General features: G+C 39.6%; 2 protein-coding genes across 2 annotated transcripts in view; both read right to left on the bottom strand.

Annotated features, from left to right (window-relative positions):
* Positions 1-52: 52 nt before the first annotated feature.
* On the bottom strand, positions 53-4,338 carry LOC142980083 (uncharacterized). The gene is made up of 8 exons (XM_076125381.1): positions 4,160-4,338; positions 3,535-3,627; positions 3,209-3,346; positions 2,912-3,001; positions 2,340-2,429; positions 1,913-2,113; positions 1,393-1,477; positions 53-957 (listed from the first exon to the last, which is right to left on the bottom strand). Exons 1-8 carry the CDS (start codon positions 4,169-4,171, stop codon positions 842-844), a joined length of 825 nt encoding a protein of 274 aa, XP_075981496.1. The 5' UTR covers positions 4,172-4,338; the 3' UTR covers positions 53-841.
* Positions 4,339-4,937: 599 nt separating this feature from the next.
* The window catches only part of LOC142979775 (zinc finger SWIM domain-containing protein 4-like), a 63,499-nt gene continuing 41,795 nt past the window's right edge, over positions 4,938-26,641 (bottom strand). The window contains exons 2-22 of the mRNA XM_076124938.1: positions 21,449-21,542; positions 19,781-19,908; positions 19,249-19,460; positions 18,691-18,771; positions 17,815-18,102; positions 17,067-17,272; positions 16,450-16,542; positions 15,792-15,958; positions 15,330-15,439; positions 14,729-14,930; positions 14,048-14,201; positions 13,062-13,203; positions 12,555-12,778; positions 12,190-12,320; positions 11,742-11,920; positions 10,954-11,069; positions 10,295-10,445; positions 9,481-9,702; positions 9,010-9,132; positions 8,567-8,747; positions 4,938-8,281 (exon numbers count right to left, since the gene is read on the bottom strand). Of these exons, the coding sequence (XP_075981053.1) occupies positions 8,151-8,281; positions 8,567-8,747; positions 9,010-9,132; positions 9,481-9,702; positions 10,295-10,445; positions 10,954-11,069; positions 11,742-11,920; positions 12,190-12,320; positions 12,555-12,778; positions 13,062-13,203; positions 14,048-14,201; positions 14,729-14,930; positions 15,330-15,439; positions 15,792-15,958; positions 16,450-16,542; positions 17,067-17,272; positions 17,815-18,102; positions 18,691-18,771; positions 19,249-19,460; positions 19,781-19,908; positions 21,449-21,542 (3,335 nt within the window). The 3' untranslated portion in view covers positions 4,938-8,150. The remainder of the gene's footprint in view (positions 8,282-8,566; positions 8,748-9,009; positions 9,133-9,480; positions 9,703-10,294; positions 10,446-10,953; positions 11,070-11,741; positions 11,921-12,189; positions 12,321-12,554; positions 12,779-13,061; positions 13,204-14,047; positions 14,202-14,728; positions 14,931-15,329; positions 15,440-15,791; positions 15,959-16,449; positions 16,543-17,066; positions 17,273-17,814; positions 18,103-18,690; positions 18,772-19,248; positions 19,461-19,780; positions 19,909-21,448; positions 21,543-26,641) is intronic.

The following is a 26,641-nucleotide window of genomic DNA, read 5'->3' as shown; positions in this document are numbered from 1 at the left end:
TTAGTTCGAGTTCGAACAGAACAAAGAATGACAAATATTTTTTTTTGCACCAATTAATACAATTTTATTAAACAGTCTACGGTATAAATATTGTACCTTTACATAAAACAAAATAATACACATTACCTTTAAATCTTATGGTAGTTATTAGTTAACAATAACTTAATCTACCACTAGCTCGGAAAAAGAAAGTAAGTATTTGAGATGCCCTAGTAGAAAACCTCACAGCGACTCTTTTCAATCGCGAAGTGATTTACAAAAAATATATATGCAAGGAGCTGAAAACAATCAGCCACGTTGACTAAAACTTTTTTTTAGTCGATACTATTTACTAACGAGCACTTAGGTAATATTAAGAAAAAAGTTTCATACTAAACCACAATCAACATTTTTCGTACATCATTATTTTATTGACAGTTGACCAATGTTGATAGTCACACCATACCGTAACCGTCACTGACATTGGTACCTTAGCTATCCACTAGAGGCGCTGCCTGTTCGAGTTTTCAAACATTTTTTTAAGTACAGTATCTGCGGGAGACTATCGTTGCCAACTCATGGTAGAGGTACAGGAAAGCCATAAAAATTGACTACACAAGTTATGGAAGGTTCATATCTGACGGAACATACGTCGCGTATTATCGGTCGCGCAACGCCAGAACAGACAAACACTCGACCGTTCACACTCAACCGATGATGCGTCGGTGCGAAGCCCATACAAATTAAGTTACGCCCGACGCATCTTCCGTCAGATATATAAACGTTCCCTGATCCATAGAAGTGTCGAATTATGACGTCACACAATAGTCATTTCACAATAGTTCACTCGTAACAACTGTCCTTACTGTGTAAATTGTCCAATAAATAAGGGCATGTCTTCATAAACAACTGCTAAATAAAATGGCCGGTCTACACATTCACTCGGCTCTGAAGATGCAGTGGGTGGCGAATGTAGACCTGAGAAAGAACAATGCAAACACAGCTATATTCTTTTCTTATGAATGCGAGCATCCGAATGTTCTTCATGATGGCTCAGCTTCGAATGGAATCCTTTCTTAGGGGATAACTACGTCATAACATCTAACTGCATGCCAAATTTCAGCCCGATCCGTCCAGTGGTTTGGGCTTTGCGTTGATAGATCACTATGTCAGTCAGTCAGTCACTTTTGAGTTTTATATTTATAGATATTTCTCAATAGTAGCCCAAAGTTTGGTAATGTGCCCGGTAGATGGCAATAGGCTCACGTCCTATAGGTATATGTAATGGGAGGCGAGCTAATTGCCTCTTAAATTTATTAAACATACACTTCAATTAATAATGGCGAAACGTAGGTGTATCACACCTCTGCCTAAACCTTCTGGTATACATTACAAGTGAGACAAACAACTTACACGTGAGTACAGTCGCACTGGTTCCAGCGTCATCGACCTTTAATCTACCGTATTGCACAGTTGTAGCATTGGCCACATTTACTCCCTGCAAGAAATAGTTAATTTCATCGAAGTATCGTGTTATAACCCAGGTAACTAGGTTGTGAAAGTCTAATAAGCAGTCGCTCCGTGTAAAATATAGTATCCAGGTGCAGCCGGTAAAAATAGAAGAGAGAGAAGTGGAAAGAAAGGCTAGGAATGAATTAATTACAATCTAGATAAATTGCGCATGCCAAGGTGCTCTTCTATGATGTCGGACCGACTGTAGAAAATCAATAGGACACGAGTAGCACGAAGTTACCATCATAACTTTTAAACTCTCGCGTTGCATGTTTAATGTACACGCATTTTACCTTAAAATGCCTAACATTTCGGCGCAGGTTGCACTCGCCGTGGTCGTGCGCCGAAACGTTAGGCATTTTAAGGTAAAATGCGTGTTCGCGTTAATTCCCGTATTCTATTATACATGAAGTTACCATACCTGTACTCCTTCAACTCTGCTGCATACTTCTATATGAGGGGCATTCAGTTCACAAGTGGCGGTGAACAGCGGCTGTATGCTCCTGACTGCGGCTTCCAAACCCTGGGTCATCAGTGTTGAGAACAACGTGTGCAGTACATCCACTTCGTTCGGTACGATTATCACTAATTTCAGTCCAGACTGGAGCGGCAATTCTAGCAGCTGCAAAAACGCAAACACACTTTGTGGTAGTTTTCACGCTAAATTGGGAGGAATCTATATGGAAACTAGTTGATCCGGCAAACCTTGTTTTGCCATATAAATCTAAAAAAATGTTACGTGTGGGTAACCCTTACTTCTAAGGGGTATGAAATATAGATGTTGGTCAATTCTCAGACCTGACTTAAATAATCGCGTTATGGTGATCAAAAGATGAAAAACATCTCACCCTGGCTTCGTATTTCACATCTTGCGTGTAGTTAAAAGAGTTGTATATTTTCATCACAGCTCCAGAATTGTTGCAGGATAACCAATTGCTCTAAAAGGTATTATAAAAGATGTTACATAATAATAGGTACTGTATTAATTCTTAATAGTTTTGGTAACTGGCGGTCCTGTATTTATTCTTAATAGAAAAACTCAGAAACTACTTTTTGGCCCGACCCAGGATTCGAACCCGAGACCTCTGCGCGGCAGTCGCATACACAAACGAATGCGCGATACGCAAAGGCAGTAAGTCTGGTTACCCCTACAGAAAACAGGCGCGGTTTTATGTATGTCTGCACTTAGGAATGTAATTAATCAAAAGTTACTATGTCTACGTTTTGATTCATTACCCACCTTTACACACACAATCTATCGCGCATGAAACAACAATCGCGAAATTCCACGCGCCGCGCTCGGCTGTCAAGCCCGCGTAGAAAATCGCGAGCGAAGACCGCCCTGCCTTTCCGCGCGTAATCCTGTACACTCCTAAGAACGTGCGATAGAGTGTGTGTGTAAAGGTGGCTACTTGCTTACCTTAAATGAAGTAAAATTAGCTAAAACAAATTCTGTGCTCGAACCAAATTCCTTGATTACATTAAAATCTTTGCTCCCATTTTTATGTACCTGAAAAGAAGACAAAATTAAATACAAATGCAATTGAATTTTGCATACTATTGACTACTATTGAGTGATGTGCTAATTCAGGTTAAAAACTATTTGTGTGCCCATCAAAATCCGTTTAGTAGTTTTATTGTAGGTACTTTCAAAACTGGGCAAAGTTAGTTTTGCCTCTTGTAAAAGTTAATAGGCTAGTAATAAATATTTAATTACCCATAAACTGAAAGCATTATTTTCCTTACTGAAGTCAGTTTGTTCAATGTCTGTATTTATGTTTAATTTACAAGATGCTGATACAAAGGCCTTGGTTTGACTTGAACACACCCTGTTTTCTGCGATGATTTTAGAAATCTGTAAAATAAAAGATTATTTTAGTTTAGTTGAAGGCCTAAAATAGGTCTAAAATTGAATGCAAATTATATAAAAAAATATATCTAGACTAAATTAATTGCAGTTTTCTTTTTAATAAGCTTATGATCTCCTAGCATTGTACCAAAGAAACTGTAAAATTAGCCATTGATACTTTTTCATATACTTACGTGTTTATATTTATGTATATTCTGTCCATCTTGATTGAGAGCCTTGAGGAGAATGCTGAGGCCTAAAGGAGACTGTATCCACTGCCGCCCCGCCTGTCACCACCAACTTGTGTGTAAAATATATATTATTATAAAGTCAGAAATAAAATCTATACTAATATTATAAAGCTGAAGAGTTTGTTTGTTTGTTTGAACGCGCTAATCTCGGGAACTACTGGTCCGATAGGAAAAATTCTTTCAGTGTTAGATAGCCCATTTATCGAGGAAGGCTATAGGCTATAAAGCATCACGCTACGACCAATAGGAGCAGAGTACCAGTGAAAAATGTTACAAAAACAGGGAAAATTATGATTCTCTTATGTGACGCAAGCGAAGTTGCGCGGGTCAGCTAGTCATTAATGTAGTGACCGGCGGTCCTGTATAGTGTAGGTATCTGTAGGTATTACAAGGTGTATATGAAGCAAGAGAAATTCGTAAGGATCGTACTGGCGTTATTTTAGTTCTTAGGTTCCTGTCTACCCTTATGGGGACAAGGCGTGATTTTACGTATGTACCAATATAAGAAATTATGAATTTAAGTGTCACTGACTGACCTACAGTTAAAGATATGAGGTCAAATACAAACCTTTACAAACATGATTCCGAGTTTTTTGTCAAGGTAATAACATTATAATGTCCTAAGTACCAGTCACATATTATGCTTAAAATGTTATCAAGATAAGTTAAGACACTGTATGACTGTATTTTAATACAAAATATTCTCAAAACAACGCTGACTGTTTTGTAAACACACCGTTGAGACGTCATAAACAGCAACTGATAAGAAAGATCACATTTTGACAGGCAACTGTACGTTCAGTAATTGGTTAGGACTGATTTGGATTAAATCTTATTTATTTACTTCATAAACTTGTATTCGCTTAATATTCGAAATTCTGGATGATTTTAATAGCAAAAAAGATTAATCAATGAAATCGAACCTATTTAGCATCACGTAGTAATATGGCTGACAGGTTTTTTTTTAAAGAAATCTCCCGCACTAGGAATTGCTCTTGTGTCGCGGGGACTTTTACAAACATACAAACAACGGACACAAAGCACAACTTGACCCGAAACAATTATTTGTGGATCGCACAAATAATTGTTCCGTGTGGGAATCGAACCCGCGACCTCCCGACGCAATGGTAGCGGCGGCGTGGTGACCTTAACCACTGCGCCACGGAAGCAGTCAAAATAATATTTTTCGGGTACTTAAACTTCTTATTAAAGCCTGAAGCGGCAGGAGAGCGAAAGCTTGTCTGCTACAAGTGATATTTACTAACGGGAACAAGCCACGCTATTTATAAGTAGGAAGTAAGTACCTGTACTTAAATATTTATTACCAATATAATAAAACAACAGAACGTTTTTCAATTATTTATATTGAAATTATCACCTTCATAATACCAGCACTGAAGGGTGTCCACGTTTGACGTACAACACAATTACAATATAACCACTGACAGAGTACAAAATAAAATAATACAACATAATCATACTGAGCCGGCCTGGCTAATTTGGACTCGCCTGAAGGCACTTGAGGTCAAATATTTGCTTGGAGTTACAAATTGGCAAGTCTAAGTTCAAACAATTCGATACACACACATTTCGAAACCAGAACTCTACAAAAAAAAAAACAATATCGAAGTGGCCGGTTTCAAAAATGTTATTAGATTAAAAATTTATCTAGTTGGCAACTAAAACTCTTTCACACATTTTTTGACTCCATTTACCAGTTACACGCATAATAATGCTACACTCAAATAGACAACCAATAAAGTTGTAAACATACAGAATCACAGACCGGCCGAAGGCTACAAAATTATTGCTTGACATTCAAAAAGTTATTTACTATGAAAATTAATTTCTCTTTTATACAAAAAATAATTTTACACCATGTACGCAATGGCTTATACGACTGAAATATTTAATCCACTATACATTATATTACTCGATGTTTTGTTTAATCTGTTGGTAATTTTAACCGGGAACATAGACAACTTTACTATAAGATTTAAGTTTTCACTTAATTTCAATAAACGATTGATAATGAGATAACACAGTTACAGTGGGCTTACTCCCGTCAGAATTACACTCGAATAAATCAGATTCCATCTTATGTCAAATCGTATGTTTAAATGCCAAAGTGTGTGATCAAATCTTGGTATACAATCCAAATCAAACAATCCAATTAATTTCACTTTAAACCAGCGTTCAATCAAGCGCTAGTTTGGAATTTTAAGTTCGATTTGACATTATCTCGAGTTTGATTCAATCGAATCCGAATTCAATTCTGTCAAGAGTTAGCCGGCTGGCGGCCAAGATACTCAATGCGTTCATTTAAGTAGGTACCTACGAAATAGTTATTTATGTTCCCGCTTAAAAACTATAGGTATGAAATACAAAGCGGTACAGTAAGTATAATTATATCGTACAATTGCGGCTATTAGTCGTTTCCTACTATTTCTGATTATCTTTTATTATTTTGTTTGTATAGTCTCTGATAAGGAAGATATTGGATGTGTCTACAATCAGCGCTCTAACTAAAATCATATTTTTTTATAATATTTACATTTACATCAATATTATAATGAGTAATAATGTTCTCCTGTTTTTTTTATTTGACACATTTTAGGGTTGGCAAAATTTATGATAATAAAACAACGGATACGTACTTAATTTTGTACAATGCCAAAATAAGTTTTGCTCAACCCTCATCCACACCACAAAAAGTACAAAAGTCCTTCATTTAAGTCTATATTCTATTCAATTCACCCTATTCTCTGAACACTATCCATACATCGTCTCTATTTTAAATATTAATCATTTCTATCTTTATAAATGCACTTCTTGTTAAAATTTTATATTCTACTCTAAACAAGAAAACATGTACTGGAAATAATATAAGTTTGAAGTAAACAAGTGTAAGATTTGTGTAACAATAGAAAATAGACAAGAAATAAGGTTTGATTAGTTAAATAACGTTGTTTTTGTAGACTGGTTTAGAAATGATAATTTTCAATCACTGTGGCGCCAATTTTCAAAATGTTGATATGTTTACTATACGATTAATTTGTTCTAGAGATATTTAGTACCAATACATTAACTTTAATGATATTCAACTAAAAATGATTGTAAAAAATGTTCTGCAAATTATTATAATGTATTAAGGAATTAAACAGTGTGTGTTGTGTATCTCTAGGACAAACGAATCGCTTAGTACCTATCAATAGCTAACATTGCAACTGTGTCTTAGAAAAAGTGATGAAAATATACAACGGAACTTATTCAAACGATTATCTACAGAATACTCAAAAATACTGAAAATATGATGGCATTGCTTATCTCACACTTACGATATATTTCTTTGGTGTTGTGTCATATTTTATGTAATATATCCCATTGCTATTGGACGCTATACGAGTGGCGCACTATAATACTAAGCTGAGGTTTGTGCGAGTACCGCTCAGTTACCGATAACCACTTAACACCGGATCGAACCGGTTACAATTTACACAATGTACACAATACGCAATCCCCGCACAGATCTCAACACTAATTACATTAATTAACTAATATATACCAATACTACAACTTGTCTTTACTATATTTACAACGCGTTTCTATTTACACAAATGGAATTATTGAGATCATTTCTTACGATTATAAAAAAATGAAAATTACGAGGTCAGCCGTATTTATAATTATTATTAAATAAAAAATAATACTTTAGAATAGACTGGTTTGGTACACGGCGGGCACACAGAGTGTACCAAGTTGAGGTAATCGTTGTCACCATAGCGGTACAATTACTTAGAGCCGAAACGTCACATGTCCCTTTGTATCTGTTGCATTTTATTACATATTTAACATACAGTATAATTATTTAAATTATACTCTATTGTGCTCTGAAAATAACTGCAAATTACTTCATATACTCAGTCTAAAGGAACTATACCTAAAGAGATTGATTATGTAATTTAGAGGCCTCATAATGTAGGCTTGTCTTTTCGACATGGCAGCTTTATTGCACGTTAATAACAAAATTATAAACAAAAACAACGATTGCACATTGTACTAATTAGTTAGCTTGCCATGGGTCAGTTCGACACAGAGAAAGAGATACAATTTGCACCATTTAACTGTATGTGTAACGGACATAAAAAGTCTATTGTTTTCATGTCTTGCCTTCTATGCAGCGGCTTGTTGCTATATTCGTAAAGTTAAATGTTACATATTGTATACTTCCTCTATGGTTTTAGAGAAAAGTCAAAGACAACCGTTATCCTGTCAAAATAATACGGGTACATTTTCGATATCATGCTGTCTCTATAACTTGGACGTGTTTCGTAGCGACAAAACATTTGAACTTTACTCTTTTTCTTTTTTTTCCCATTGACTGAAGTATTTGTTGTCTTTGACTTAAAAAATGCAATAAAATGAATCCATGGACATTGTAAACAAAAAAAAATGCATTTTATACGAAAAATTGTTTCCTAAAATTTAAATTGGAATGCTGCTTTTGAATAATGGAAATTCGGTGGGTTGTGCGAAGTTCGCTTCGCTTCAGCCATGGTTCATCCGAATCGTTCTTTGACCAAGAACATGAGTTTTTTCTTGCCTTTATATTTGAGTTTAATTTCTTGTAATAACGCCGCGAACTGATGCGGGCCATCGGGCGCTAATGCGAATGTGTCGCGCGCTTTGCCTGAAATAACAAAAAAAGTTAGTACTTTATTTGCGAGCGTGACGATCTCCCAACTTATAACCTACTTTATTTTGTCTTCTAGGGTGATTTTTGCTTTTTTTTGTCAGAGTAGACAGAGATTTCTATTAGAAACACTAGACACCTGTTTGCTTTTGTGCGAGCATCTATAGACCGGCGTGATAATTCCCATAGCTAATGCTCTGAGAGACAGCCTTTACCTATAGACGCATAGAGACTAAGCGTTTGACCTTAAAAAAATATGAAATAAAATAAATAAATAGTTACCGAGGAAGTCGACAAAGTCTGCGTAGTGTCGCGGCGAGATGTGCGCGAGGCGCGCGTGCGTGGTGGAGGCGTAGGCTCGCAGGGCCGCCTCCAGCAGCGGCCGCAGCGGCGTGGGCGGGCGCGGCGCGCGCGACCGCGAGCAGCCCGCCGCCGCCACGCAGCAGCGCCGCAGCACGTCCGACTGTGAACATAAAACACTCTTTAAACATTCACTCCTGACAGCAGCGAGCAAAGAAAAATATTGCTACTCGAATTTCGCTCCATATAGACTTTTACTATCGAGTAACTGGCAGTTAAAACTTTTGTCTAAGATACCTATGCAAGATAAAGTTACTCATCAATTATAAAGTATTGGTGCGTTTTTTTTTACAATAAGTAACCCTTAAATTATACACTTTACACAGTTTTTTATAAAATATAGATAAAATATACACGGTACTTACAAGGACGGGTGCACACTGCACGTTTTTGACGAGCAGTGGCAGCATGGCTTGAAGCTCGGCGCGGCCCAGGGAGTGTGCGAGCGCCACCGCCCAGTGGATGTCCGCGATCGCAGGGTGACTGTCCTGTAATGTAACATTTGATCATAGCATTTATTAAAATAATTAAAGTACGGCCTCCGTGGCGTAGCGGTCGGGGGGTGGTGGGTTAATTTCCCATACGGGACAATTATTTATGCGATCCATAAATAGTCGTTTTGGGTCTGGTCGTACTTTACTTTGTGTTCGTTGTTTGTAAACAGCCCCGCGTCATAAGAGCAATTCAATGGGAATTGTCTTTTAAAAAAACAAACAAAGCAAAACCCATGAAGTCAGAATTTAGGCCATGAGAGGCAATTGTGGTGTTTTTGACCTGGTTGTCGTATGTCTGAGACAACTAGCTAGTTGGAGGTAGTATGTAATGGTAGTAGGTACCTGGTTGTAGTGCAGGTGCAGGTTGCGCATGGCGAGCGTGGCCAGGCGCATGGCGCGCGCGGGCTGGCCGCGCTGCTCCATGTAGCGCGCCACGGCGAACAGCTGGCTGGACGCCAGCGCGCCGCGCGCCGCCGCGCCGCCCACGGCCGCGCACGCCGCCTCGAAGGCGCCCGCCGAGCCCTCGCACACCGACAGCGCGCTCAGCGCACAGCCCGGCGGGTCCTGGACACAACATTTTGTTTTTAAGAACGCCCACCTTATATAGCTAGATTTTAGCCAAGCCTTTCTTTCAAGCATGTAGTAGTCGACTTCCAGTTTTACCGGATGCAGTTAAGACATTCTGATAAAATACTGATTTTACATGCAGCGACTGCCAGATGATCATTTCGTTTTTAAGAATACCCGACTTATATATCTAGATATCAGACTACCCTTTCTTTCTATATTGGAGTCGTTTTCCATTCTCACCGAATGCAGCTGGATATCATGTATTGGAGGAGCAACTGCCTATCGGACCTCCACAACCTAGTTAGGTACCTGGGTTATAACACGATACCCTTCGGTAATGCTTTCAAGCTTCTGACTACTGTGAACGACTGTCAAAAATCCTTTGAAAATGACAACCGGGACCCACAGTTTAACGTGCTTGTCGAAACACGGAGGAACTTTATATGTGTAACTCGTTCATCCACAGAGCAACCTAGGCAAGGATAGCTCAACCTCAGAAATCGATCTACGTGGCTGTTGTTAACTGAGCCATATATTTTAGCTAGATGACATACACATATTATGTATAATAGCAATGATAGTTTACCTTAGCGGCACATTGGAGTGCGAGCGTGCGTGCGCATGCGCTGAGTTTCTCTTGCTGCTCGAAGCTGAGGCCCAGTCGCAGCGCGGTCGCGTGAGACATGGCCGCCGCTGCCACTGGACCTGTCGCCTCCGTCGGCGTAAACAACTCGTACCTGTAAGAATAACATACTTAATATCCATATTTCCATACTAAAGTACATCCATATATTTGTAACTCGATTCTCTACTACTATCGACTACCGACAACCGGCTAGCTGATGAAAAATATTGTATTACAATCGGATCTGCGCCTCTAGCGGGCGGCGTAGAAACTATTTTGGCAGTACATTCTAAATGGCAAACTCTCGATACTCGATGGGTCCAATTGTAGAGAAGCGTGCTATTGTTATTTATGCTTTCACGTTTAACTATTGAAACGCTTAGCCTGTAATTTGGAAAGGTGATTGTGTCTTGTAAAACGTTAAAGTAAAGGTCTTAAAAAGTTAACGCAAGCAGAGACAAATACGAATTTGAAACATAACAAGAAATATTGGTGATTCCGTTAAACGTCTCAGTACTTCAGTCCCGTTTAAAGCAAGCCCAGCCATGTCAAAGGCTTGCAGGTGGTTCAACAACTCTGTGAACAGTTAGACAACTAAGAATATGAAGGAAGACACTGACCAGTTCTGCATGATGGAGAGCAACGCGTCGAGTCCCAACTCCGTGGCACACGTGACCAGCCAGCGAACCATCTCTCTCCGCCTCCAGTTTACCGACGACAATGTCATTCTTAACACCTGAAAATATTATGTTCGTCAAAATAAATATAGCTCAATGGTGACTGAACAAAAACTGACTGACATACCTCCGATTTCTGAGGTATGAGGTATAGGATAATGTTTATTATATTATTTTAAACACTATTGAATAGATAAACTACCGCTAAATGTAAGTAATACGCTAATGTACTGTACTCAGAAACCTAATTGTGATCTATCAAGGCACAGCCTAAACCACTTGACAGATAAGGCTGAAATTTGGCATGCAGGTAGATGTGATGACGTAAGCATCCGCTAAGAAAGTATGTTGATCAATTCTACCCCCAAGGGGGCAAAGTAGGGGATGAAAGTTTGTATGAAAAATCTGTCTTATGTTACAAACCAGTATAATGTAAAGCTTGTAAAGTATTTACATCTGTAGTTTAATATTCTTCGTGCGCGTGCACGTTGAATTAAGTGTTCGTCATGCGTACGTGTGCACGCATAAGACGAAGTGTCTACGACATATTTAAGTCTCAATTAGACACAATAATACTATTCATGAAGTAAAAAAAGTAGAAGTCCTGTTGACTTTAAATGCAGCTGCAATATTTTTGGATCAAATATTAAATGATGTTGGTTTCCAAAGGCTAATCGAATACTATATTATAAGAAAATGTAAAAAGCTTAGTCAGAGAGGCTCTTCCGTACCTGTAGTCCGAGTTCGAAGGCAGCAGCGAGCAGGTCCCTGTGGTGGTGCGGCGCGGCGGGCGGCGCCGCGTGGCGCAGCGCGTCCTGCGCCAGGCGGAACAGCTGCGCCGCCGAGCGCACGTGTCGCTGCGCCGCGCCCAGCGCCAGCCGCAGCCGCCCCGGGTTGCCTCGCGCCGCGCCTGACCAACACAATACATTAATGAATGAATGATAATGTCAAAGCTTTGCTATGTAATCTTCCCATATAATGATCTGGGTAAGTAGCGCGATTTGCTACTCTAGTAGCGAGATTTTGGTATGTAAAAATATCTCTTTAATACTCGTGATATAAAGTTTCGTTCTAACATCTATAAATGAAGTACCCATTCGTTTTCAAATTCCAAGCTGATAAAATAGTTTGGGATTTGAAAACAAATGGGTTTTATTTGAGCTACGGAAGATGTGTTACCTAGCAGTGCGCTGGCGAGCGCGGCTTGCTGCTGTTCGGCGTGTTGCAGCGTATGCCAGGCACCGGCCGCGCCGGCGCCCGCCGCGCCGCCCGCACCGTCCAGCGCGTACGCCTCTTCCACCATGGGTAGTCTGTAAAGTAACTCTATGTTAATCACACATACTATTTGCCATTTGATATAGATGACAGAATGCGATAGCGCCACCGTTTTTAATTTACGTATCTGTTGCATGTTTGCCGTATTCAGACACAAAAATTTTAGTTGATGCTTCTTTTGTCACGAATACAATAGCAATAGCATGGTACAGATAACAGGGACGTTATTACATTAGGTCGCTCGTGGTGTAAGCGGGAGTGGAAGGTACCTCATGGCGCGCAGGCCCACGCGGTAGGCGAGGTCGGGGTGCGCGGGCAGCAGCGCCAGGAACAGGAAGCGCGCGAAGGTGTGCGCGGGCGCGGCGCGCGGGTGCGCGGCGGCGCCCAGGCACGACGCCGCGCCGCCCGCCAGCAGCGCGCCCGCCACGCGCGCGCACACGCCGCTCGCCGCCTCGCCCTCCACGCGCCCCAGCACCGCGATCAGGCGCTCCTCCTGCACATCGACACTTACATTTACCTCGTGCTTACACTAAAGATTTACGTAAACATCAAACTACAGAGAACCGAAACTCGCAAATGCTCAATCTCCATCACAATTTAAATATTAATTAAAAATTGCTATTTCTAAAGTAGTTGATGGTGATTTCTTATAAAACACACATTACGATGTTGGAAACCCACAAAACATGCAACATTTCGAATTAAGTACCTAAAAATGCGAAGAACTTTCTATCAATACAAAAATGTGGTGGTCGAGTGCAAGTATGACGTCATACCTGTTTGCAGTGTCGCTCCTGTGCGTACAGGCCCCGGGGCAAGGTCCGCGCCATGCCGAGCCCGAGGAGTGCCGCCTCCAGCGCCAGCGCCAGGTACGTTTCCTCAGGGTTCTTACTGCCCGCCACTGGCACGTGTTGATACCTGCACCATACCAACAGGCATATGATAAAATAAATAAATTTAACCCACTAATGTCCCACTGCTGGGCAAGGGTCTCCTCCCGTAATGAGGAAGGGGTTAGGCCGTGAGTCCACCACGCTGAACAAGTGCGGGTTGGGAACTTTGCATGCCCTCAATAAATGTATCAAACAAATTTTTAGGCATGCAAGGTTTCCTCACGATGTTTTCCTTCACCGTAAGAGCATGTGATAATTATTTCTAATACACCCATAACTTCGAAAAGCTATTGGTGCCCTAGGGTTCGAACCTGCGACCACTTGCGTGGGAGGTGTCAACTTATACCACTCGGTTAACATAAAAACATTTTAATAAATTGTCTGAAATATTGGGTTGAAATGAAAATCACAATAAATGATATCATTGAAATGTATGAGGTAGTTAGGTCTATGAATAATGGCAGAATAAAGCCCTATTTACCTATGTCTGTATTGTACTTCATCGATGTCATAAACGTGTGTAGTAGAATAGGTGCCTTTACACACACGCTCTATCGCGCGTGAAACTACAATCGCGCATGAAAGAGCGTGCGTGTAAAGGGTGTGCAAGGGGAAAGGAAAGAGCGCACGCCGCGCTCATCTGTCAAGGCCGCGAATAAATCGCGAGCGAAGAGCGCGCCGTTTTTCCCGTGCGTAATTCTGTACGCTCCTAGGAACGCGCCATAGAGCGTGTGTGTAAAGGCACCTGGCACAAGGCAAGGTTTTTTTTTATAACGTGGATAATTGCATTCAGCATACACCTGCACCCTGGGTGGGGTGCAGGGTTATGTGGGGCTCTCCCGGTGTAAAGGTACGTAATGTGTACGTACCTTGGTGGTAGACCAGTGTTAGGCTCTTCGTCTAGGTAGGCTGTGTGAAGTCGCGGCGAGGCGCGCTGGTCGTCGGGCGCTAGGCACGCGTCCGCCAGACACTCGTACACGCACCAGATCGCCTCTAGCGGCCAACCCGTCCAGCATCTACTGTCTGACAACACATGTACTTATTAGATATAGATATACGTGACGGTGCGAATTTTATTCGTCGCTTCTACTACTTGATACTCTTAAAGATATTTTTGAAATCTCTAAGTGTAATTGAGATGCATCGTTGGTATAACCTGCTTTTTGGCTCGTCCTTGTCCCACGTCGAGTTCGGGACAACATATTTTCGTAAGTCAAAACAATCCAAACACGTTCTAAAAAAAATTCGTTTATGTTTTTACGACTGCTCGAAGTCAACCCTTTACGGGATTATTATGGGTAAGTATTACGTGGGAGTGTAGTTAATATAATTTTATTAGCTTAAGGTCGCAGTGTCAAGACGGTCGCCACGCCATTACCATTGTGTCAGGAAGTCGTATCGTTCAATTCCCACACGGAACAATTATTTATGCGATCCGCTGTGGTCTGGTTGGATTTTGTGTCCTTCGTTTGTATGCTTGTAAAAGTCCCCGCGACACAAGAGCGATTGTTAGTGGATTAGTCTTAAAAAAAAGGTGTAGTGGTTGTTACCTCTCCCGATGCAGCGGTGCGAGTGCGAGAGCGCGCAGGTGTGGTGCGCGGGCAGGCAGTCGCCGGCGTCCATGTGCGCGGCCACGAGCGCCGTGCGCGCGCGCTCGCCGCACGCGCCCGCGCACGCGTCCGCGCCGCCGCACTCCGCCGACGACGACGCCTCGCCGCCGCCCGCCTCCGCCCAGCGCGCCTGCGACACCTCCTGCACACACACCCGACGCTTTAATCGACTATCCAAAAATCTAAAACGTTTCTAAAGCCATAGTAGGGGATGTTAAACACGACATGTGTCAGCAAAATGCCGAGCGAAGCTATCCGTATGGAGAAACAAGGCGTAGCATTCTGTGGCGTAGCCTCTAGAAGACCAACAATTTCGCACTGATTTACCTGACCTGAGGTATATTCCGGCGCTTGCTTTTGTTACTAAAGCTAATATTGACATCTAACCGATTAATAACCGAGTTGCGTACAACATTTTTGCCAACAGATTTTTTTGAGTTTATAATAGTTTACCGAGATCATTGGTGAGATTGGCCATTATTAACAAGCCTTAAGATGTGTACGTGATTAACGTGAGTTAATAAGTCATGTAATTAGTAACCTGTCGATGTCTCATAGCGCGGGCGGCACTGACGGCGAGCCGCAGCGCAGCCGGCGCTCGTCCGTGCGCCCGTAGCGCTTCTATACGCGCTCCTACCACCGGTAAGTGCTCTGAAACAAATAAACACAATTCAATATTAAAACATGATATAAAAATTATTACAAATTAACTCAGATTGCCAAGCAATGCTGCAACCCCGCTGCACTGGGACTGCGCAAACGGGGTATGTAGTCCGCCGTATAGCCCACTAAAAACCTGACGAGTGTCCAACCGCTCCCGCAAAGACGTGCGCCGGGATAATCGTTATAAGCTAGTACCGCGAGACGCACGCCATGCGCGGCTCGCCCCCCTGCAGGGGGGCCCTACCTTAGGTGATGCCGCACATGGTCTGGCCTGCCGTGAGGGTGTTAGAAATAAACCTACTTAAGTCGCAAGCGTATGCTAATATTACATGATTCTTACCGTGCCATAAAGGTTGTCCTAGGTCGTTGAACTTGGGGTAAGGTTGCAGGGTGGTGGTGGTGGAACTGCCAGGTTTCTCCGGCTTGTCAGGGTCGCAGTACTCGTCACTGCCGAGGATGTTCTTCAGGTGTTCGTTCTCCCATGATATGTCTACTGCATCTAATGCCCTGTTCACAAAAAAATATATTCGTTTTGTTTTTAGGTACTAATAGTATAAGTGTGCAACTTAAACAATTTATTTAAGGACTGAAATAGTTAAATTATTAAATTTCGATCATATTAGTCACAGGCCTTCTTTCGATGTTTGATAAAATGTAGGCACTATGCACTCCGGTTCGTCTAGAACTGTTTTTAAGAATTCTGACCCACTGCTGGCCAAAGGTGTAATTTCGATATGAAAGAGGGACCATCATGCTGGTCTAACGGCGGTTTAGTGACTTTTCATTCCATTAAGAACTATAAAAAGGAACTCTCGGGCATACACAGTTTCTTCACAATGTTCTCTATCACCGTTAAAGCAAGTAATTAGGACCTAACTCTACCTAATTATATTAATGACGACTGTTTTATTTTTATGGCGTATAATTTTCGGGAGCAATACAGCTTAAGCGACATTAAATTGTTAATATATACCGACATTTCGTCACTGAGTACTCACTTGTGAAACACAGTCCGCGGTGTGAGGGGCGGCGCGGATCTTTGGTTGTGTAGTCTTAGTCTTTTACTCGCTCTCCTGTATTCACGTTCATAACTGAAACAATACGTACATCATTATAACAAAATACTTACAAATTTCTTTTATTAATACACAAAACTTTCGTTTGTCAGCCATGTTTCGCGTCTGAGCTAAATGTATTTAGGTATGTGAAAGGATTATACTCTGGGGTAGGTTCAGGGTATCCGTGATGTTACATATGTATAAAATATTCATTTTTATTTTACAACTAAAAAATCAGTTAGCTAGTTACATGATATCAGGTAAATCATCGAACAGATTATTTTTTGAAATTTTTCGTTTTTGTTAAAGATCTGGAATTAAACAACGGCTATTGTTTTCATAGTCAATACCTGGGCGGCTGTAATATTGGATCTTGTATGCAAACGGAGCCGCGCGGACAACAAGCAATAGATTAATAGATTTTATATCGGTCGGTAAGTATTAAGAAAACAGTCGTTAAGCCATGTCAAAAACCTTTCCCCTTGAACAGCTTTGACACTACGTTGACCACTAACCACAGGACAAAACAAAAAAAAATTACTTAATTAATTACTTACTTATTAGGCCTAGATTCCTCATCGGAGCTCTCAGAGTGTGAGTGCAGCTCCCTCCTCTGTCGCTCCCTGTGTCGTTCCCTGTCCCTCTCCTCTCTCTCCCGCAGCCTCTCTCTGTCCCTCTCGTCGCGGTCGCGGTGTCTCTCTCTGTCCCTGTCTCTGTGGTCCCTGTCACGATCTCTCTCGTTTCTTTCTCTTTCCCTCGCATACTGGAAACAAATATGTAGTTTTATTATATTACAACAACTAAGTAGTTGTAATGTAGTCGCCTAATTCGGATGTATGCAAAAATGCAGCTGATGGAGGTCTGTTTGATATAATTACTTTATCTTGGAAATACACAGTTTTGTTTTTTACCTAGACAACTCCCGCACTAAGAATTGCTCTTGTGTCGCGGGGACTTTTGCAAACAACGGACATAAAGTAAAACCAGACACTAAACAATTAGCTGGGCTTTAACACGACACCTCTCGGTAAAATTAGTTTTCAGATTGTCAAGATTTTGACAACTGTAGCGCAATTCTCTACAGTCGAGAATCGAGAGTTTGACATTTAAAATATACTGCCAAAATAGTTCTTAAGCAGCCCGGTAGAGGCGCTTAACAGATTTACGTGTAAAATTTCTCGATAGCTAGCCGGTTGTTGGTAGTCGATAGTAGTAGAGAAACGAGCTACTGGTAACGACTGTCAAAGATCTTTGATAATGACAGCAAATGATTATGATGAAGACTTATTACACCAGAATACGTACCAAAGGAAAAGATCTATAATCCGGATCTTCCGTCGGGCAGACCTCAACGGCTGACCATTTTTCTAACAGATGTCGCCACTGTATCCGATGGTGTTTGTTGCTCCCAGGGTCTAACACGATGCTGACCCACAAAGCTCCGAGCTGTTCCCACAGTTGCCTGCATTTTTCCGTCATGGGAGTGTTCTGGTTCCTCCATAAGAGTAGCCGAGGGTCTGATAAAAACTGTTCCGTCATCAGCATCAGCATTCGTGGACCATTCGAGTCTTGTGCTCGGAGCATTTCTCTTACCTAAAAAGTAAAAGAAATATGTTTTAACTTATATGTATACAAAGAGTAGTGATAGCCGAGTGGTATAAGTTGCTACCTCCCACGAAAGTGGTGACTTTTCAAAGTTATGTGTGTATTAGAAATAATTATCACTTGCTACAACGGTGAAGGAAAACATCGTGATGCAACCATGCATGCCTGAGAGCTCTTTACAACAGTTCTTGAAGGAATGCACAGTCCCCAACCCGCACTTGGCCAGCGTGGTGGGCCCAATGCCTAACCCCTCTCTTATCACGGACGGAGACCCTTGCCCAGCAGTGGGACAGTAATGGGGTTTATTTATAAGGTAAACACAATTTTTTTAATGGTTGCCTAGCAACTAATAAACGCTTTATAGTTCTTTATTCACCGAAGTAACTACTCTACAGGCACAGTCCATGAAGTTATCAAATAGATAATAATTATTGTATTAAATCTATAATATAGTTTATAGATTATATTACAATCTTTATACTGTGCTAGAATAATGGGTTTCTTTAACTTAAGGGACGTAGGTGTGCTTTAGTACAAATCTATAAAGCTACATTTAAGTAGAGAAATTTCAATTACCTTAGAAAATAATGAGTTGAGTTGTTTATTTGCATTGTAATAAGTCCCCTGTAATAAATACGCGCGCACTTGTTCGCAAACCTGAAAAAAAATATATCACATATTAATATAAAAAATACCAACTTGAAAGCAAAATATCACCTTAGCAGTAACCAGAAAAAAAATCGAACAACTACCAGTGGCCCACACAAATATTTGTTCCGTGGGGGAATCGAACCCTCTCGATGCATTAGTACGTAACCAACCACTGCGCTACGAACGCCGTCTAGTCCGTGAGTTAAAAGACTCAAAAGTTCTTAAAACAAGATTTTTTATAAAAGACAACTATCGCACTACGAATTGCTCTTGTGACTTTTACAAACAGAAACAACGGACACAAAGTACAACCAAACCCGAAATAACTATTTGTGGATCGCACCAGTAAAATGACCCGTCGGGTATCGAACCCACGACATCCTGACGCAATGATAGTGGCGTAGCGACCATCTTGTCCACTGAGCCACGAAGGCCGTTTCAAATTGACCTAGTTGATTGACTATAATGAAGTCAGAAAGTTACCTGCTGCTCATCCAAGTGCCAGGCATGATGCGCGTCTGGTGGAGGTCCGGCCGTAGGGTCCGGGGCCCCACAGATCCTGTTGATAGCCGACCTGGCCTGCAGGACCTCGTCGGCCAGGCGCTGCGCGGTCGGCAGCACCTCCGTGTGGTGTTCAGCTATCAGGTACTGCACGAACTTCTGCAATTGCTGCCTGTCCATCTGCAGTAAGGTTTCTGTAAAACGAAGAGGTGCTTTTAATCATCAGTTTAGCCTTTCTTCCAATTATGTTGGAGTCGACGTCCAGTCTTGCCAGATGTAGCCGGTTACCAATATTTTACATGGAGCGACCATCTGACCACCCAACCGAGTTATCTGGTTTTTAATACGGGACCCTTCGGTATAACTGGTTGTCAGACTTTCAAGCTTCTGATTACTGTTAACGACTGTCAAAGATTTTTGAAAATGGCAGCCGGTACCCACAATTTAACGTGTCTTCCGAAATACGGAGGGACTCGATATGTATATTTATATGTATGTATAGCGATCTTCTTACCTGATATAGGCACTCGCAGACGGACCGAGTCTGCGTTCCTGATGCGATACAGCGCCAGCGCCACCACGTGCTGGCACCAGAATATGTCGCGCGCTTCGCAGCTGCATGTCACACCCGTTATCTTGCATCTGTACACAAGTAATCATAATTATGTAAAGTTTCGACTACGGCGGCCAGTTTCTTTGAAACCAACCAACTGTGCAGGACTTTGTTTATAGTGGCCAAGTCTGTACACAGGTACACTCTTTTCTCCTGTATTCTCGTCTGGTGGGACGGCTAAACCGACACGACAGGGAGAGGATCATTAACCCACCGATTCATGCTCCTGACAGACTTTTACGTAGCTCCTTGATTTCGGAAACCGCCAGAACTACAAGCTAGATAAACCATGCCTAGACTCTCTACTAAGTTAAGGCTAAAGTATTCCAGTATGTATTTTGTAGATAAAGAAACACCAAATCAAAAATAGCACTCGGGCACTAAGACTAGGTACTGATTTAATTGATAAAGGTCTCTCAAATCTGGAGAGCAAATTGAGCAAACGGAGAGACTATAACTTAAACTATTCTATAAGAAAATTACTTAAAAAATTGTTCCGTAATCTCGTATTTATTAATGTATTTACGTAACCAATACTAAAATATTCGTTCTCACGGTTGCCATGTAGTGCACCAGTTTGTAATAATTACGTCTTTATGTTTATTTAATATACTTATTCCTTTCTCTTAACACGGAAACTGATGTTATCTGAATACCGTTTAACGTATTTTAATAATCTACTTTAAGTTGTCTCTTTTGATATCCAGCTATATTCTTGTAACTAGCCTATGCCCGTGACTTCGTTTGCGTGATTTGTGACTTAGGACAGAATTTTCATACAAACTTTAATTTCCTATCGATTCCCTTGGGGGTAGAATAGGGGACGAAATCCTTTCTTAGCGGATGCTTACGTCCTAACATTCTAAATAACGACTTTAAACAAATTAGGTACGGTAACATTGATTTAAACCTTATCAATTTCTACTTTGATTATTTTTGTATGAGATAACATGCATGCAAGAATGTACTCCTATTTTCGTAAAAAAATGGCCAATATCGCATTTTGTTAAATAAATCTTATATCACTGTACATTTATCTTTAAAATTGGTTACAATCATACGACATAAATCTAAAGAATAGCTGTAGTAAAGGCGTCATTTACAAGAGACAAACTTTTGTGTTCTACACAATAGGTATTATGCGGGTACGACGCCCTTTGGGTAAAAAGTGCCCTTTTGCCTAGTAAACAATAGTGAGCCATTGTGACCCTTTCTACTTGGCCCTCTTTGTTTTACCGTCATTCCTCAATGATCTGCGAGTTCAAGAAACTCTTCGGTTTCCGAACGTTGATTGATTTTTTATCTGTGGACTTTTTACGCGGTTTTTTTTTTCTAATACAAACTGAAAGTAGTGACTTTGTTACTTATGACTTCATTTCCAAAAAGAAATAACAAGACGTAATGATCTAAATTGCAGACTTTCAGCTCTCTGGAGTTTGCAAATTATGAATTGATCAGGAATAGAATAGATAGCGATTTACTCATTAATAGCTTGAAAGAAAAATAATTATCTTGTGGCACTTAGGCAAAGTGTTAAGTCATAAGTTGTAAGGTAATAAAATGGCTTACCTGTCGAAAGAAACTGTGACCCTGAATAACCTTTCTGGTTCTGAGCATGGTGGTACAGCTGCTGGTGCTCGCACCACTCCACTCAAGTGAAAACCTGCAAAGATACAAAAGAAAATTATGTTTTTTCATGTAATTTTCTAACAACCGATATTTAGTCTTGACTGCCAATTTCGAGAAGGGGGCTCTACGGCTCTATAGCCATGTGTCCCTAGTTATGGAAGGAGACTTTAGAAGACTAATGCCCCGCTGTGATCTTCAGCAGCAAATCAGTTCTTGTATAAAAACTATTGTGGGAAATTAAAAGAGAAACAAGAAGTATTTTCATAGCATTACACCTGTTTTATATAAGAATATTTAGACATTTCAATCTCATTATGATCAGATTCTATTATGTCACACAGGCAGCCAGTAGCAAAATCATCAGCGGACACCCTCTACAGTGTGTTTTAAAAAAATAAAACATGCTGTCCCGCCTCCTTGTAGACATGGGATAAATACAAAACAACGAAGTAATAAGGAGCGAGCCTGTCGCTACATTTTGGCAATAAACAAAAAATGATCGAAATTAACACCGGTATTCCAGTACCGTTCAGTATTAAGAGAGAACATATTAGAAAGTATATTTGCATCCACTTTAACGATTCCAAAACTGTTTAATATTTTGTAAATAGCCCATTAGAGCGCCAACAGTTTACAAAATAACTGACGACCGTTAATATTTAACGGCTAAGCAGTTAAATTTTAACGTAACCAACTTAAGTGCTCACATCCTGTGGGTATTTTTGAAAACTTAGGTATTTCGCGATACAGTTATGAAGTAAAAGACCGATTTTTCATTTGGCGATTGAAAAGAGTGCCCGTGATTCACTTGCCAGCTCTTTTCCTTGTAAGCTCTTTTTCTTACCTTTACAAGCTAATGGTAGCTTCAGTAATTATAAGGACTATTAAACGAATTTATAGTAAACGAATAGTAAACAAAAATCTGTCAAATGGTGAATCTCCTTTTTGTAAAGTTAATAATACTCCTACCGACTTCTGCGCAAGTCACCCTGCTGGGTTATAAGTCGTAAGGAACCGGCACAATGTGTTCGCTCATAATTTTTAGTATTGCTGTATTTTCGCAAGCGCAAATATTTAATTATCGTTATTAAACTTCCCACGTTGTAAATAGGATATAATAAAAATGCACAATTTATTTTTACAGCGCATTGATATTTGCCAACCAAATTGGTCTCACGTCCGGCTCATTTACCGAAAAAAGCGAATAATAAAAAGAATAAGCCGACTATATTTTAAATAGTACCACGACCAAATTATATAATAGTTTGATTTCCAAACTAATTTAACGTTCTCACGAACACGGAAGAAAGACTTGTAATTCAAGTGCATTGGGCACAATGTAGTGGCACCCTAGTTATTGATCTGAATAGATTCGGTACGAAATTGTTCGAGCCGAGTAATCATGGCGTCGAGTTCTATAGCGAATCGATTACGATTCGTCAGGCTTTGAAATTCGAACTCCTTTGCTTTGTGCAACTTCTTTTTTTTTTGGTTTATTTTTTTTAACGCAATACCGGTGAGAGTTGAGTTTTCTCTTTTGTAGTCTTTTTAGTAATTAATATTAATTAGATTCAATTGACTTCGACTTCGCCATTTTTATAATAAAGTTCGTTAACTTAAAAAAAAACAATTTCTTCAGTATTTTTATAATGTTTTTTGTTTAATGTATAGGTACAATAACTATATTTCTTCTACTAAATGACTGGGTAAATATTATAATGTAACAGTAGCATTTCGATTTATACTATGTAATTGATTTATTAAACAAATAAGCATCTGTTGCGATATTTAGAATCAATCAATGAATGTAGGTGCATTGAGGTAGCCAGTAGAATACATTGTATCACGTTCAGGTATACAGAAAAACAAGTTTATGTATTTCATAACAATACGCATATCAAAAGCGAATTCAACAATAATTTAGAATCAATTTATTTATATCTAAAAAATGTAATTGAAAGCGACCGGTTTTGCCTAGATTGTACAAAGCCAATTATCGATTTATCAGCATTGAGAACGAATCGAGTATAAAAAAAATTTATTAGAAGCACAATCAATTACTCGAGTATTCGGTGCGATAAATCGCGACGGATCAATGCGAAATCTATAGAAGACAAAATGGCGTTAAAAAAATGAAAGCATTTTGCGGAACAATAGTTGTAAACCTCAAATTTTTTGTCGTGCAGTAAGGTCGAATTTGGTAAATTTAAAAAGATGGCTTGAAATTACGTTATTTCTAACCGACTTCAAAAAAAGGAGGTGTGCAGTTGGAATTTTATTTGCGTATATAATTTGTATGTATATTTCGTGCGCGATTATCTCGCGTTTGGCTGAACTAATTTAATGCGGTTCAGCATAGTATTTTTCAGACTTAGGACAAGATTTTAGGCATATAAATCTACAAATAATTGAAGTTCTATTCTTGGCCCGGCCTAAAAAAAGGAGTTACGAAATAGCGATATAAACTTTTATAAAAACGCTATTGAATAGATAAACTGCCGTTAAATGTACTCAGAAACCGGGGGTTAGACCTGTATGAAAATGTGTAAGTCACTAGCTAACACTAAAAAGTATGAAATAAAACTAAAAAAAGGGAACCTCCTTCAAAAAATTTACCGACTCCCTTTTTTTTAAATGCGAACACAGCTGCCTAGTAGGCTTTTTTATACGTTCCAATTTATTGCTTTTCAGTTGAAAAGATGAGTGATATTTTTATCATTTCGTATCTCATTGATAGGTATTTATATATCTATACTAATATTATAAAGCTGAAGAGTTTGTTTGTTTGTTTGAACGCGCTAATCTCAGGAACCGATTTGAAAAATTCTTTCAGTGTTAGATAGTCCATTTATCGAGGAAGGCTATATATCATCACGCTACGACTAATAGGAGCAGAGCAGCAATAAAAAATGTTACAAAAACGGAGAAAATTTTGACCCATTCTCTCTTATGTGACGCAAGCGAAGTTGCGCGGTTCAGCTAGTTTAGTTATAAAAATAACCTGAATAGATTATAACTTGATTGTTTGTACCTATTCCATTTTATCAATTGCCCGATATGACGAGTAGGTATTAGTTTATATCTGTTTTGATAGTAAATATAAAGCATTTCTTAAATTGTTTTGATAAAAATACGATTCGTAGTATGCAGGTACCACGCGATAAATAAATAACTAGAAAAAGTTATATTAAAACCTCAATTATTTTTCAGTAAATCTACCGTGACCTAGCATGATGCGGATAGATCATTGTCATGGCAAAGATTTGTCTTCAAAAGTCCAAACACGCTACACTGAATTCAGCTACGTGACAAACATTTACAGCAAATATTGACTTATTGCTTCTAAAAGTTTTAAAGCAAGGCGACTTTTTAATTTCAATTTATGAAAATTCGATTTCTTCTAAAAATAAAACATTTCAATCTATTTTTCGTTAATAGCCATTTTATTTTACAAATAGTTTTTCTACGAATTAAATATTTATTTGAAAAAAATATCACGTAACCGCAAAAACCGTTAGCGATTTCCAATTTTAATTTGTGTCAATATTTGAATTCGCCGTTATAGTTACGTAATAGAAAAAAAAACTCATCTAGCGTTATGCGCCATTTGCGAATCACATTTATCCCCGATTTCTGAGGTATTCAATAGCGTCTAAGTTCTTCCTCTTATCGTATGGTTAGTGGTCAACCTAGATTCAAAGTTGTCCAAGCCGCTCGAAGACCTTTGACGTGGCTTAACGACTGTTATCTTAATAGACAACAACCGGGTCCGACTTTTTACGTGCCCTTCGAAGCACGGAGACGCTCATTTCAAATACCACTAAGCGGTCACCCATCTATCGAATGTTCGCCAAGGTTTGGCTCAGAAACCGTGCATTAGTGGTGTTCTAGCCGTCATCTCAGAAACTCCTGCGCAGATTACGATCAGTGATCATAATTGCGTGCAATTACAGCTGATTGCAAACAATGGCGGCCGCCTTGACCTCAGTATTGACCTACATATACTTATCCAGGTCAAATTACCGAGGTACACTCGCTTACAGCAGTGCAATACGAATAATCGTCTAATCCGGTGATTGCGTTTCAGTTGTGTGCGTGCGTGTAATATTTGGCTACATATGTGAAATATGTGCTTCTAGTAGGCCATAGATTAGATAACGTAGAACTGTATTTATTTACAGTTGTTATAGTATTTGAGTTTACCTCAATACGACCTCTCATCTTGGAATTACAGTTTAATATAGGAAAGAATATCTCTTATAAATTTATTATCTCAATCTTTAAGGGCGTTATTTTGGTCTCTACCTACCTCTAATGAAAAAGGAATGGTTTAACGTACCTATGTATGTATGTAATGTCTCATTAAATTTCGGAAAATATGTGCTTAAGAATTACACAGAAATAAAATCATAAAATAGTCTACGATGAGTCGACAATGTTCCTGTTTACTTGTGTTCAACGTTTATGTGTCAAAGCAGATTCCATCATTCTTAATTTAACATTGTTTCTTCACACCAATGTGAATTTTATTAGCCATTAATTTAACAAACAGTGTGACGAACATATATTTCCATTTATTTATGTTCAAACTCATTTAGAGGATGTCCGATGTTTTAGAAAGTTGTTAGGTTTAAAATCATTATGTTGCCGCGACGGCTTTCACGATTTTATATTCGGCACATATCAACTTGGTATTTCACAATAATTTAATTAAAATAAAACAAAATAAAAAGCAACGGCTCTCAAAATATTATAGTCTTCATATTTTATTATATCTGTCTGGATTATTACTCGGATTATAGATAAAAACGTAATGAAATTGATCTCACCGAGGTTGGAATTACAAAGAAAATGTGTTTTACTTAATAACTAGGCGGTACCTCGGAATATTATATAGAAAAGGACGGTAACTGGCGGAATTCAGTGCGTCATAAACTGGCTGGAACTGGTAATTTTTGGGTAAATGCCATAAATTTTCGAGTAATAACAGTACGCGTCGGGCCGCGCGCTATTCGTTTTTATTTACGACTGTACTTGTTTCACATTCAGCCGGTTATAACTTTTGTGCGCGACTGTATTGTGATTTTTATTTTAATTTTTTATAACGCTATCTGTATTCCGTTGGCTTTTATT

The sequence above is a fragment of the Anticarsia gemmatalis genome, chromosome 17, assembly GCF_050436995.1.
Source record: "Anticarsia gemmatalis isolate Benzon Research Colony breed Stoneville strain chromosome 17, ilAntGemm2 primary, whole genome shotgun sequence".
Taxonomy (NCBI): Eukaryota; Metazoa; Arthropoda; class Insecta; order Lepidoptera; family Erebidae; genus Anticarsia; species Anticarsia gemmatalis.
Note: the sequence above shows the minus strand (reverse complement) of the source record. Positions and strands in the feature narration are given on the sequence as shown.

Bases quoted from the DNA above. Each gene is read 5' to 3' on its own strand.
- LOC142980083 (XM_076125381.1), bottom strand. The intron at 2,430-2,911 runs GTAAGCAAGTAG...AATACCTTTTAG, and splicing joins CTAATTTTACTTCATTTAAG to AGCAATTGGTTATCCTGCAA. The intron at 2,114-2,339 runs GTGAGATGTTTT...GCGTTTTTGCAG, and splicing joins ATGTGAAATACGAAGCCAGG to CTGCTAGAATTGCCGCTCCA.